The sequence below is a fragment of the Anabrus simplex genome, chromosome 4, assembly GCF_040414725.1.
Source record: "Anabrus simplex isolate iqAnaSimp1 chromosome 4, ASM4041472v1, whole genome shotgun sequence".
Lineage (NCBI taxonomy): Eukaryota > Metazoa > Arthropoda > Insecta > Orthoptera > Tettigoniidae > Anabrus > Anabrus simplex.
Genome location: NC_090268.1, coordinates 374,574,832 through 374,588,485, shown reverse-complemented (window position 1 = coordinate 374,588,485; position 13,654 = coordinate 374,574,832). Strand labels below are relative to the sequence as shown.

Below are 13,654 nucleotides of genomic sequence, written 5' to 3'. Positions count from 1 at the left end.
TATCTATCTAATGTCTTAAACTTCATCTAGACGATATTGTTCTTCCTCTCGAGTAGTTCTGGATGAGGTTCTTCTTCTGTACCTTTTTTTTTTTTTTTTTTTTTTTGCTTTACGTCGCACGGACACAGATATGTCTTATGGCGACAATGGGATAGGAAAGGCCTAGGAATTGGAATGAAGCGGCCATGGCCTTAATTAAGGTACAGCCCCGGCATTTGCCTGGTGTGAAAATGGGAAACCACGGAAAAACATCTTCAGGGCTGCCGACAGTGGGGCTCGAACCCACTATCTCCCGATTACTGGATACTGGCCGCACTTAAGCGACTGCAGCTATCGAGCTCGGTCTTCTGTACCTTTAGTGCGAATTGACTGTTATATTCCAATAATAAATTTCAACAATCTTCTTGCGTCTTTCTTTACCACCGCCTTCTATGCTCCTTTCTCATTAAATGCCTGACGAAAACAGTACTCCTTTGACATGTAGGAATATTCTGACGCTTTACCAATGACGTTCTCATGGCTCAAACTCCATTTTGTTCCAATTAGACCTGCTTGGGAACAGTGAAATGGCACATTAATGTAACAAAAACTTTTCAGTCTGTCGAACACCCAGCAATTGTAATATAAATTATAACACTATAAACATACCTGTAAAAATACACACTATTATACAAAGAATGACGTGTTTTGTTCTACAAGAACATCGTGAAGTGTTGTGGATCTCTCCTGTTGGATGATAAAATAGTGTATACTGTAGTACAATTCACGAACTTCATCGTATAGATCCGTATTGATACCTCAAATAGATGTTTGACATGCCTCACTCGATTGCCTGCATTTGTCATCATGCGATCACATTGTCTATTGTATCCACGTCCATTATTGTTGTTAAGGTATTGTTTGTCTTTGGGCAACCTGCAGCTGTTGCAGGAAGATTGTATAATAATAATAAAAAACTAAGAAACAAAGATTTTGGACCATCCAATCAATACACATCACTTTACAAGTGAAAAACTATTTAATTAAAAAACATATTGAATATTAGGGACATATTTTGTCTCTATTTGAGGCTTTATCAGCCATAAAATCACGTGGTAGATTACAAAACTCCCTTGTTCAGAAATTGAAACAAATGGAAGAACCCAATGCCTTTTTAAGGATTATTTGAGAAACGCAAAAGATATTGTATCATGTTGGCGGGGTAAATAAATGAATAAACGAGTACAGAACCTGGTAGCGTCCTATTTCTAAGATATATTAACCAAGCACTACAATTACAGATTTACACACACACACACACACACACACAGACAATAGCCAAGCTTACAATTTACACACGTACATGGTTACATACTTACACGGTTCGCGTGCTCTCTCTCTTCCTCAGCTTCTCACTTGTTCTCACACTACACAGTTTTACACTCACATAGAAGGTCATCGATTATTTACACTACACTCACTCAGCCACTGAGTCACACTCATTAGCGCTGTCACGGTCCACAGCCTACACGTTAGTCTCGCAGGTCGGGATAGTAACCGCTCTTCATTCAATCCGTCGAACCCCGTTCGCAGTCTGCACATGTCGCCACCCAGTGTTACCTTCGCGCTGCTCCAGAACACCCCAGGTTCTTCTCCAGCAGCCGGCCTCAAGGGACTCGCACACACGACATCAGGGAAACAGGAACGAGTCCTAGGCTCCAACAGGCAGATACTCCATCAGGCTGACATCTCAGCCCAGGCTATCACTGACCGCGCTCTTTGCTAACTCACACCAGCGAACTCAATCTCGCTCTCACTCACTCTCACTAACTACAGGCAGGTCATTCCTCTCTTATATACCTGTGCTGGCCCTTCTAGAATAGTCTGGTTGCTCGATGGATCCAGGAACATCGCGAGATGGAAGACTCCAGATTAATCTTCCAGTCATTTCCGTAGTCCTCTGCTGTGGGACCGCGGGCAGAGGCGAGAGAGACTGGCCTAGTACTTAAGTGCTGCTCGTGATTGGCACGGCTGAAGTAAGAGGGTGGGCCGAATAGGGTGACGACCCGGGCCCGTAGCAAGTTGGCATGGCGGACACTATAACCATTACACTATATAAATATACATACATTATTTACACAAAATGACCTCACTTCTTGCAAAAACTTTTGTTGTCTTCAATGTTAAAATTGAAATATAACTTGAAACGTGACATGCCTGCCATAACGTCTCGTACAGAATACAATGTCCATTGATGCTGTCCGTATTTAAAACGGAAGTTCCTTTATGAACTGTTGAAAAAACCCTGGAGAACAAATATACCACACATATTTAATGAGGTAGTTTAACACTTCTTGCAAACAATCTTTCTGCAATGTTAAATATGAATGACCTTACCTCAAAATGTTGCAAGCATTGTTGGAATCTGGTAGTTTCAGTATGTTGACTGGGGAGATTGAAATTCTGGCCTCGGAAATAGGATTGATACAAAGCTACATCAGAACATTTAAAACTTGTAAGGAATACTTTCAAATTGAGCTATTCTGGTAGATGGGTGAGAGGCAGGTCAGAGCTAGGCTCAGTCGTGAACCAGCTATAGGGTGTTTCATCCAATTTGATGATCTTGTCTTTAAAAAAAAAGGAATATTCTTAAGATTTAAGCCGTAAATATGGTGGTCATGCAGCGCTGATCTTTGCCATACAACAGGCGATCTCGTTAGGCTCATAAGGTTATTGACCTACTGCAATGCCACATATATAGGTCAAACAAAACGTAATTTCCACACAAGGTACAAAGAACACAAAAAAAGCTATGAGATATAATCGGCATTCAGCCTTCGGGGAGCACATACACCACTGTTCACACAGTTTCAGACATCAACACAGATCTAAACATTTTACACATCGAAAATAGAAGTAAATCTTTGAATATAAACAAAGCAATAGAAATTTACAGACGTAATACTGTAGAAGCTCTTGGGCTTATGCCGTGTCAAGAAAATAAGGGGAAATTCTTTACGTTTCACAGAGAACTGTGCTCTGCGTCATCAGAAGAAAATCTCGACTGTCCACGAGAAAGACTTCTTAAACAATGACTTTTTGAAATTAGGTGTTGAAATAGAAGTGGAAATTACGTTAATTCGTCGCCAGATAGCTCCCCAGACGTGGCACAATGCTAGCGTTCGAAGCGGAAGCTGACCGAACCATCAGAATTGGTCTAAGAGGGTCCCATAACATGCATACTTAACATAGGACATTGACAGGTGTATGATATTGACACAAGCCTGGAATGAAACATCTGGTGATGAGGAACGTACGAATTTGGAAAACACCGATACAAAATAACAATAGTGAAGGGACGGGGAAGGGAACTATCTACGTAAATCCTTAATGGCTGGCAACTAGGTATTACTTAATTGATAGCCAGTGTCCCTGTTGAAATTGTTGGGATTTCTACGTGTCTAGTGTGGGTAAGAGCTCGAGCACCTTGGAACATGACATCATGACCCAACGATAGAGCGTGCTCAGCTATTGCCAATTTGTCTGGCTGGTGAGATGAATATTATGTTTATGTTCCTTGATACGGGTACCAATGTTTGGCTGATGTCTACCTTACCGCAAGTACAGGGCATTTCCTATACCACAGGATGTAAAAGTGGGGACAATTTGTCCTTGGTTTTACTCAGACTGTGAACAATTTTAGTGGCGGTGCCAAACACGGTTTTTATATTGTGTTTGCGGAGGACCTTGGCAATTTGATCTGTGGTGTTGTGAATGTAAGGCAAGTAGGCAGTTCCCTTCACTTCTTCTTTCTGTGAGCTTTGCTTGGTCGTTTCTCTGGGATGTAGGGCTCTATGAATCCGCAGATCGCTGTAACTATTACCCTTGAACGTGACTTTGTGTGTGTCCATCTCCACCTGGATATTTGATGGCTCACAAATTTGTCTCGCCCTCTTGGCGAGTGTTGTGAGAATGCCTTGTTTTTGTGCTGGATGGTTGTGAGAATATGCATGAAGATAGCGATTTGTGTGGGTAGGCTTACGATAGACGATATGTCCTAAGGAGCCATCTGTTTTCTTTCCTACTAGAACATCCAAGAAAGGAAGGCATCCATCTGACTCCATCTCCATAGTGAATTTAATTGAAGGGTGTTGCTGATTTAGGTGGTTAAGAAATAGATGAATTTTCTCAGGACCTTCTGTCCAGACCACAAATGCATTGTCAACATACCTCCACCATATCATAGGTTTGACGGGCGCTGAAACAGTAGCCTCTTCCTCAAAATGCTTCATAAAGAAACTGTCCACTATGGCCGTAAGTGGACTTCCCATAGCCACTCCGTCCATCTGTTCATAAAAATTCTCACCCCACAAGAAATAGCTGGAAGTCCTGCAGTGGTAAAATAGCTTAGTAATGTCCTCAGGGAACAGGTGTTCAATGAGAGACATGACCGAGTCAATTGACACTTTAGTGAACAAGGACTCCACATCGAAACTCGCCAAAAGTGCGTTAGGTTGAAGGGTTATGGTTGACAGCTTGTTGATGAAATACCGAGAGTCTCTGACGTATGATTCACTACATCTTATGTGTAGCTGAACCAACTTGCTTAGGTATTTAGCCAGAGCAAATGTAGGAGAACCTATTGCACTAACAATAGGTCTGAGGGGAACATCTTTTTTTATGGATCTTAGGCAGTCCATATAATCTAGGTCACACTGCATCCCCCGGGGAATAAGATCTCGGCTATGTTTAGCCTCCTCTTTTGGAATTGAAAATTGCCTTAAGAGCTTCACGGTGCATTGGACACACGAGTCATGTGAGCTCAGTCTGTAAACAGGCTCTGACAATATAGCCGAGATCTTATTCTTATACTTGTCAGTGTCCATAACCACTGTCGCATTACCCTTATCAGCTGAGAGAATGGTCAGTTCAGAATAATCTCCAAGTTCCTTCGGAGCTCTCCTTTCGCCTCTTGTTAAATTGGGCGCGGGTACAACAGCGGACCTTATGACTCTCACACATTTCTGTCTTAACTCCTCAGCCTCATCCATGGGTAGTTTGTGGATGGCTTCCTCGTCGGAAGTAATTAACTCCTCAGTGGGAATTTTAGAGGGAGCGACAGCAGGCCAGAAGGTCCTGAGAAACTTCATTTATTTCTAAACCACCTAAATCAGCAACACCCTTCAGTTAAACTCACTATGGAGATGGAGTCGGACGGATGCCTTCCTTTCTTGGATTTTCTAGTAGGAAAGAAACCGGACAGCTCCTTAGGACATAGCGTCTATCGTAAGCCTGCCCACACAAATCGCTATCTTCATGCAGATTCTCACCACCATCCAGCATGAAAACAAGGCATTCTCACGACACTCGCCAAGAGTGTAAGTAGTCGGCTTCATTTTCCGCATCAAATTCTAATCGGAGACTTACAGTAATTGAAGCTTAACAAGAGCTGAAGATGTTCTCAAGTGAGAACGAAACATGTACTGTTTATAATTAATTAAATTGCTAAAAAGCAAATAAAAAGTAACAAAAAGGTGGAAGATTCTCAATTACTGTAAGTCTCTGTGACTCGCCAAGAGGGCGAGACGAATTTGTGAGCCATCAAATATCCAGGTTGAGATAGACTCACTCAGTCACATTCAAGGGTAATGGTTACAGTGATTTGCAGATTCATAGAGCCCTGCATCCCAGAGAAACGACCAAGCAAAGCTCACAGAAGGAAGAAGTGAAGGAAACTGCCTACTTGCCTTACATTCACAACACCACAGATTGAATTGCCAAGGTCCTCCGCAAACACAATATAAAAACCGTGTTTGGCACTGCCACTAAAATTGTTCACAGTCTGAGTAAAATCAAGGACAAATTGTCCCCACTTTCACATCCTGTGGTATACGAAATTCCCTGTACTTGCGGTAAGGTATACATCGGCCAAACATGCCGGTCCATTGGTACCCGTGTCAAGGAACATGAATGTAATATTCGTCTCAACCAGTCAGACAAATCGGCAATAGCTGAGCACGCTCTGTCGTTGGGTCATGATATCATGTTCCAAGATGCTCGAGCTCTTACCCACACTAGACACTACAGGTCCAGGATTATACGGGAAGCTGTGGAAATGCGTAGCAATCCCAACCATGTCAACAGGGACACCGGCTATCAATTAAGTAATACCTGGTTGCCAGCTATTAAGGATTTACATAGTTAGTTCCCTTCCCTCTCCCTTCACTATTGTTATTTCGTCTTGGTGTTTTCCAAATTCGTATGTTCCTCATCGCCAGATGTTTCATTCCAGGCTTGTGTCAATGCCATACACCTGTCAATGTCATATGTTATGTACACATGTTATGGGACCCTCTTAGACTGATTCTGATGGTTCGATCAGCTTCCGCTTCGAACGCTAGCGCTGTGCCACGTCTGGGGAGCCATCTGGTGACGAATGAACGTACCATTTCCACTTCTATTATAACACCTAACTTCAAAAAGTCATTGTTTAAGAAGCCTTTCTCATGGACAGTCAAGATTTTCTTCTGATGACGCAGAGTACAGTTCTCTGCGAAACGTAAAGAATTTCACCTTATTTTCTTGACAAGGCATAAGCCCAAAAGCCTGTACAGTATCATGTTTATAAGTACGGGCCGTAAAAGCATCACAGGCAGTAGAAATTTACATTGCAAAAAATGCTAATGTAACTAACCTAAATTACCATACACACTTCGAAAATTCCTCCCTCTTCGCTCTACTCGCATAACATTTAGGCAACACTTGCTCATTAAATTAGCTTTCATCATAGTAACATTTAATAATTAGTCTCCATTTCAATTCCTTACATTATTCACCTAAAATTGTTAATTTGCATTCATTCTTATTGCATAAAATTACATTTTAACATGAAGTAGGTCAATAACCTTCTCTCCCCTCTCCATTGTTGATAGAAGGTTCCACAGAGCTCCACTCGCTCTGCCCTACTTCCCCCTCCCCTCTCCACAGTGCAGTATACTCTATTTTATCATCCAATAGGAGAGATCCACAACGCTCCACAAGGTCCCTCCCATGCTTCCCTTTCCCTCTCCGCGAGCAGTGTGCTTTATCCAAAACTTTCCATGACCACAGTCCTGAAATAGTGTTTGGTGACAACGGACTCGGCATCAGCAGTCTAGATAAGTATGTAAGTTTCTCATTATATTAATACTTGTAAATTTACTTTTTGTCATTACTGGTTCGTGTTATCACTAAACTCTCTATCACTGACAAGTTTATGCAACGTAAACAATACTGTAGATATATAAGCATGTTTTAAGTGATTTGATAGAATCTGAGGGTGTTCTTGTAGAATGAAACATGTCATTCTTTGTATAATAGTGTATATTTTTACAGGTATATTTATAGTGTAATAATTTATATTGTAATTGCTGTTGGTTTGACAGACTGAAAAGTTTTTGTTACATAAAATAAACTCTTCAAGTCACATGGTTTTCTCTGTCCTAGCTAATCGCCATCTTCCATTTCTGTCACATGTGGCACGCCGTTTTCAATATTGTGACGCTCAACATTGGCGTACTGACGCCTTGAAAACTGTTGGGAGACACGCCATTTGGGCAAACAAACTTCTTACACGACCTTCTCTATATTTAGTTCTCTTGCTTAACCAAGATTCCCAAATTTTTGTGCCACAGAATACCACCAATTTAACACACAGTTCTTGCAATGAATAAATAATGTTTATGATACATTAATAAATACCTACAGTATTCCTACAATGAAAAAAAAAAGACAGTACAAAATAAATACATAACCTATAACTTGGCATAAATATTGCCGTAAATACAATCGAACCTTGATATCTCAAACATCCATCACTCGAATTTTCAGTATTTCGAAGTAACTGAAGTTTCCCGACAGTTTCTCCTATTCTTCACGTGTATTTATTTCTCTATTACTCCGATTTGGTTACACCAATTTCTCAAAGCAAGCATTTCCTTCCTTGAAGCAAAAAATACTCTATAACTCTAAATTTTGTGCAGCATTAACTGTGCAATACGGCATTTATGGTTTGTGAGGAACAGTTAACAAGCAAAGAAATGGTTACAGTTATGCTGGGAGCTAATATGATGAGAACCGAAAAACTATAACTTCTAGTAATCGGAAAATCTGCGAAGCTTCGCTCTTTCTCGGGTGTGCATTAATTAGCGGTCACATACAAAAGCAATCCCCCGAAGTTGCACATGAGGAGCTCCATTTACGAATCTCTGCTGCGTGGTATTGGCAAGAAGTTTCAACGTGAAGGGAGTAAAGGTTAACAGTAACAAACAGAAGAGACTAGCGGATTTTTTCCAAAGGTGTTAACGGAGGTATGTTTCTTGTTTCACTACTGTATGTACTGTATCCTGTCCTCTAAAAAGATACTGTAATAAGCGTTATAATTAAACTGATGCCGTAAAATAGAGTTTGTTCATTTTTAAATACTCTTAAAAGTATTGTATTCAGTATAAGCCCGTAGATACATATGATTCAATTATGTGCTATACATGTTCAAAAACGGTATTCTCTATATCTCGAAATTTCGATAACTTGAAATAAAATTTAGGTCCCGAGGTGATTCGAGATGTCGAGTTCCACTGTACAAACATTTACTTAATGTGGAGTTGGAATTTTGTTACAGCTAAAATTGACGATACATGTAAAAGGGATGTAACGTGTATGCTTAAATGAGCACTTTAAAAAGTATGGCTTATCTTATAAATTTACAGAAATGAGCTAAAACAATTGACAACCTCAACTTTAAACACTCAAGTAGGAAAGCTTGGTCACTTTTTTTGAAAGCTAGGAGGTGGAAACAAAACAATGCGTGATAACAGTACCCTCAGTCCAAATGCTCTATCCTCACGTATGGTGTCATCATCAAAAGCACCAAAACAAAGAATGCACACCACCCAATGTAAACAGGAGCTTAAAATCTTCAAATCAAAGTGTCTGGAGGATGGTGAATTCTCTTGTCTGTTCACACCAAAAAACATTTCAAGGGCACTAGAAGATGTTAAACCATGTAAAGCTCCAGGTTTTAATGGTATCCATCCTGAATTCCTGCTCCACTATGGAAAATATGCAAAAGTGTGGCTAGCAAACTACTACTCAGATATCCTGCAAACTGGGAATATACCTCGTGCATTTAAAAGAACAAAGGTTGAAACCAGGCAAACCAAGTGATAGACCTCAAAGCTACAGACCTATTGCACTACAGAGTACAGTGTATAGGTTATTAGAAAGACTTCTGTACAGCAGAATAAGTTCTGCAATCCTTGATCATGTGCCGCTGGAACAAGCCGGATTTCGACCAAATGAAATCGTACAGCTCAAGTACTATCACTGACCACACACATAGAAGCTGGCTTCCAGAAAGGTCTTAAGACATTGCTTGCATTCATTGGTGTAACTTATGCATACAACACTGTCTGGAGACATGGTATGGTGTACAAACTGCTCAGTATCATACCTTGCACAAGAATCGTTAGATTTGTGGATAACATGTTAATTGAACTCAACATTCCGCTTAATTTTGGGAAATGCCATCAATTGTCTGAGCGGCTGCAGGGTGACCTCGATAGTGTTGCGAGATGGATGATGAGCAATGGTATGGTGATAAATGGGGTTAAAAGTCAGGTTGTGAGTTTCACAAATAGGAAAAAATCCTCTCAGTTTTAATTACTGCATTGATGGGGTGAAAGTTCCTTTTGGGGATCATTGTAAGTACCTAGGTGTTAATATAAGAAAAGACCTTCATTGGGGTAATCACATAAATGGGATTGTTAATAAAGGGTACAGATCTCTGCACATGGTTATGAGGGTATTTAGGGGTTGTAGTAAGGATGTAAAGGAGAGGGCATATAAGTCTCTGGTAGGACCCCAACTAGAGTATGGTTCCAGTGTATGGGACCCTCACCAGGATTACTCGATTCAAGAACTGGAAAAAATCCAAGGAAAATCAGCTTGATTTGTTCTTGGTGATTTCCGACAAAAGAGTAGCGTTACAAAAATGTTGCAAAGTTCGGGCTGGGAAGATTTGGAAGAAAGGAGACGAGCTGCTCGATTAAGTGGTATGTTCCGAGCTGTCAGTGGAGAGATGGCGTGGGAGGACATCAGTAGACGTTTAAGTTTGAGTGGTGTCTTTAAAAGTAGGGAAGATCACAATATGAAGACAAAGTTGGAATTCAAGAAGACAAATTGAGGCAAATATTCATTTATAGGAAGGGGAGTTAGGGATTGGAATAACTTACCAAGGGAAATGTTCAATAATTTTTCAGTTTCTTTGCGATCATGTAAGAAAAGGCTGGGAAAACAACAGATAGGGAATCTGCCACCTGGGCGACTGCCCTAAATGCACATCAGTAGCGATTGATTGATTGATTGATTGATTGATTGATTGATTGATTGATTGATTGATTGATTGATTGATTGATTGATTGATTGATTGATTGATTGATTGATTGAAATTTGATAATGGTTTACCTCAAGGCTCTGTCTTAGCCTCACTTCTCTTCAGCCTGCAACTATCTCAAGGAAGTTCGGGTATGCGGATGACCGGGCTTTTACTACTCAACACAGACAGATCGAAAATACAGAATGGACCTTAACTAACGACCTAGGCACTCTTGATGAGTATTTCCACAATTGGAGGCTGAAACCAAACCCAAATAAAACAACAGTGACATGTTTCCACCTATGCAATAAGCTAGCTAATTATGAATTAGAAGTGTACTTGGGTAAGAACCATTTGAGCCATGACAATGAATCCAACTATTAATTTTAGACAGAACTCTCTCTTTCAAGAAACAACTGAAGAAAACTGCAGAAAAACTGAAATCTAGAAATAACATATTTCAGAAGCTGTTGCAGACCAGGCTGATAATTAGTCTTGCAATTGGAAACCATATTTATCTCTGTCAAATGTGGCCTCTAGTCTGGCCTTCATTGAATGTACACATGGTTGTTGTGCGTAAGTTGTTGACAAATGTGTATGGTTGAAGGGACCTTGTAGTACAGACGGTCTTAGATACAAAATATTTCTCTGGTGAAGTGTCTTTCCTTCTTTTTCAGATTCACTATGCCAAAACATGATCCATATTCACAAATAAATAGTCCACCAGAGAAATATTTTGGATCTAAGACAGTCTGTACTAAAAACCCCCTTCAACTATACACTTTTATCAACAACTAAGCACATCAACCCTGTGTACAAAGTGTACATGTGCATGCTTTTTTTTCAAGGAGTGAATACCTAAGTTTTAGGTTATCTGTATACTGCAAAAAAACAGTTATGTTACCCTTTGTGTAACCATAACAAGTGGACATTAGAATTAATAATTCTCGTAGTTTAACAGTAATCACATCATTCTGTAAACTTATAAGCCAAGCTATAGTTTTTAAAGTGTTCGTTTAAGCATACATGTTGCATCCCTTCCTCGTACATTGTCAATTTTAGCTGTGTGGCTGAAGAAGACCCTTAAAGGGTCTAAACCGGCCCTGTGATGTATTGAATATAAACTACATCCTATATTAATTTGTGTTGAACAGGTGAACCATCCTTCAATTCTTATAATTGTGAATGTTTGTCAATAAAGATCATAATGAAATTCCTATACTGCAAAACTACTTCTATGGTTTTAGAGATGCCAAGGTTCCAGAATTTTGCCCCGCAGGAGTTCTTATATGTGCCAGTAAATCTAGACACAAAATTGACATGTTTGAAACCTTTAAATACCACCAGACTGAGGCCAGGATTGAACCTGCCAACTTGAAGTCAGAAGGCCAGTGCTTTACTGTCTCAGCTATTCAGTCAGGCATTGTTGTTATTATGCCGGGCTGAGTGGCTCAGATGTCATGTCTCCGAAAACCATAAAAGTAGTTAGTGGATTGTAAAGCCAATAACTTTATTATTATTATTATTATTTTATTATTATTATTATTATTATTATTATTATTATTATTATTATTATTATTATTATTATTATTATTATTATTATTATTATTATTATTATTATTATACATTTTGCATAAATTGTTCAGATACAATTTAGGGATGGAGAAAAGATATGGTCCCACATCCACCAAGGAGCCTCCATCCCTCGTTTGTTCCTTTACTTAAATAATACACACTCAGTATATATACCACCTGAATTTATTTATGCTCGCTTCTAAATTCTGAAGTGTAATGTTCATAATTTTTATTCTTGGTATTTCTGCTAGTGTTTATTTTTAATATTATCTGTTTTTGACATTGTGTTACTGAGCTACAGTATGTATTTTATTACCAGAAACTTCTATCAAATCTGAAAATTACTATTTTTCCATAGCAGGTATGTTCTTCGCAGGGCTTCGACATCATTAAGTTCTGATTCATGACAGACCTCTGAATCTCCATGTTCATATGACATTAGTTCATCTTTTGAAGATAAGCTAGTGGAAGACATATACTGAACTGATACTACCTTGGAACTGTAATCATTCTAAAAGTGTTTTGCAATTTAGTTTTAGCCTCACATGACCCTCGTTATATTTCACTTTTAAAGAAATGTGCAGTACCAAACAAATTTGTTCATAACTCTTTCTTTTATTGATGGAAATTCATATAATAAGGATTACATTAAGGATGGCAACATGTAGCTGCAAAACAACAATTTTTCTTCAATTATTCAGACTCATTTTTGAAACACCTAGATAATTTTATTGTTTTGCCATTTGTAAAGATGTGTCTCATGCTGATAATGATGTATACTGTATTACAGTTTCTTTTCTCCTGCTAGCTTAACTTTTATTTTGTAAATTAGATTGTCTTGGCTGAATTATCTGTCCATTCTTCCCATTGTTCTGTGCTCTTTCCATCATCAGGCAATTACAGTAAATAATAAAGGCATATATGAAGATCACAAAACTTATAGGACACATGCAAAGTTTTTAGATACTCTACATCCACAGATTTAGTAAAATTTTGCTTACAGAGTAATATTCTTATGTCTGTCCTTACTCATATGTAGATGGTTAGATTAGTCTTCAAAAGTAAGATAAGTATGCACCAAGAGAAAAAAATAAAATTCACTGCTGTCTTTGTGATTTAAGTAGATGAACAAGTAACAGTTCTTTATATTCTAGGCCTTTCTCTAAATAAATAGTTCTCATTGAAGCATGCTCTTCAACTAGCAGAAACTACAAATAATTGTTAAAAATGTATGTAAATTTTGTGTTACATTTTAACATCTTGAATCATCAGAAAATTATTTCATTTTGATGGAGAAAAATTTATATTACAAATTAAAGTCTAATGAACTCTGTCACCAAATATTGTTTTATGTAATTTTTACTTTATTCACAGCAATATTCAGTAAATGTATTGTAGGTGAAATAAAGATATCAGCTAATTTTACGTATTTCTGCCTCCAGTGGGATCAGAGATGTCACAGAAAATGTACAAGCAGATATGAATAGTAGATATTAAGGAACTCTTGAAAAGAAAGTAGGAAAATATGATAATAATAGAAGGGAAGATTGACTGGAGTAGAAGAGGGGTGTTGACAAAGGGGTACAGGCAGTGAATACAACTGTTCATTATTCTGTCATTAATATGATTGTAACTGTACTGTGATGCTGTAGCTAATAAAAAATTAGGCTTATGATAGTGTCTCGT

The 13,654-nt window shown here is 38.7% G+C and overlaps 1 protein-coding gene across 3 annotated transcripts in view; it reads left to right on the top strand.

Moving 5' to 3' along the window:
* Positions 1-13,654, top strand: part of pnut (septin 7-like protein pnut) — a 641,502-nt gene that overhangs the window by 584,424 nt on the left and 43,424 nt on the right. Inside the window, exon 9 of one of the 3 annotated variants that reach the window (XM_067145830.2) lies at positions 12,327-13,601. The exons of the other annotated variants lie outside the window; for them this stretch is intronic. Coding sequence (XP_067001931.2) covers positions 12,327-12,375 — 49 coding nt within the window. The 3' untranslated portion in view covers positions 12,376-13,601. Of the gene's footprint in view, positions 1-12,326; positions 13,602-13,654 lie in introns of those variants that run through there. 3 annotated transcript variants of the gene reach the window in all.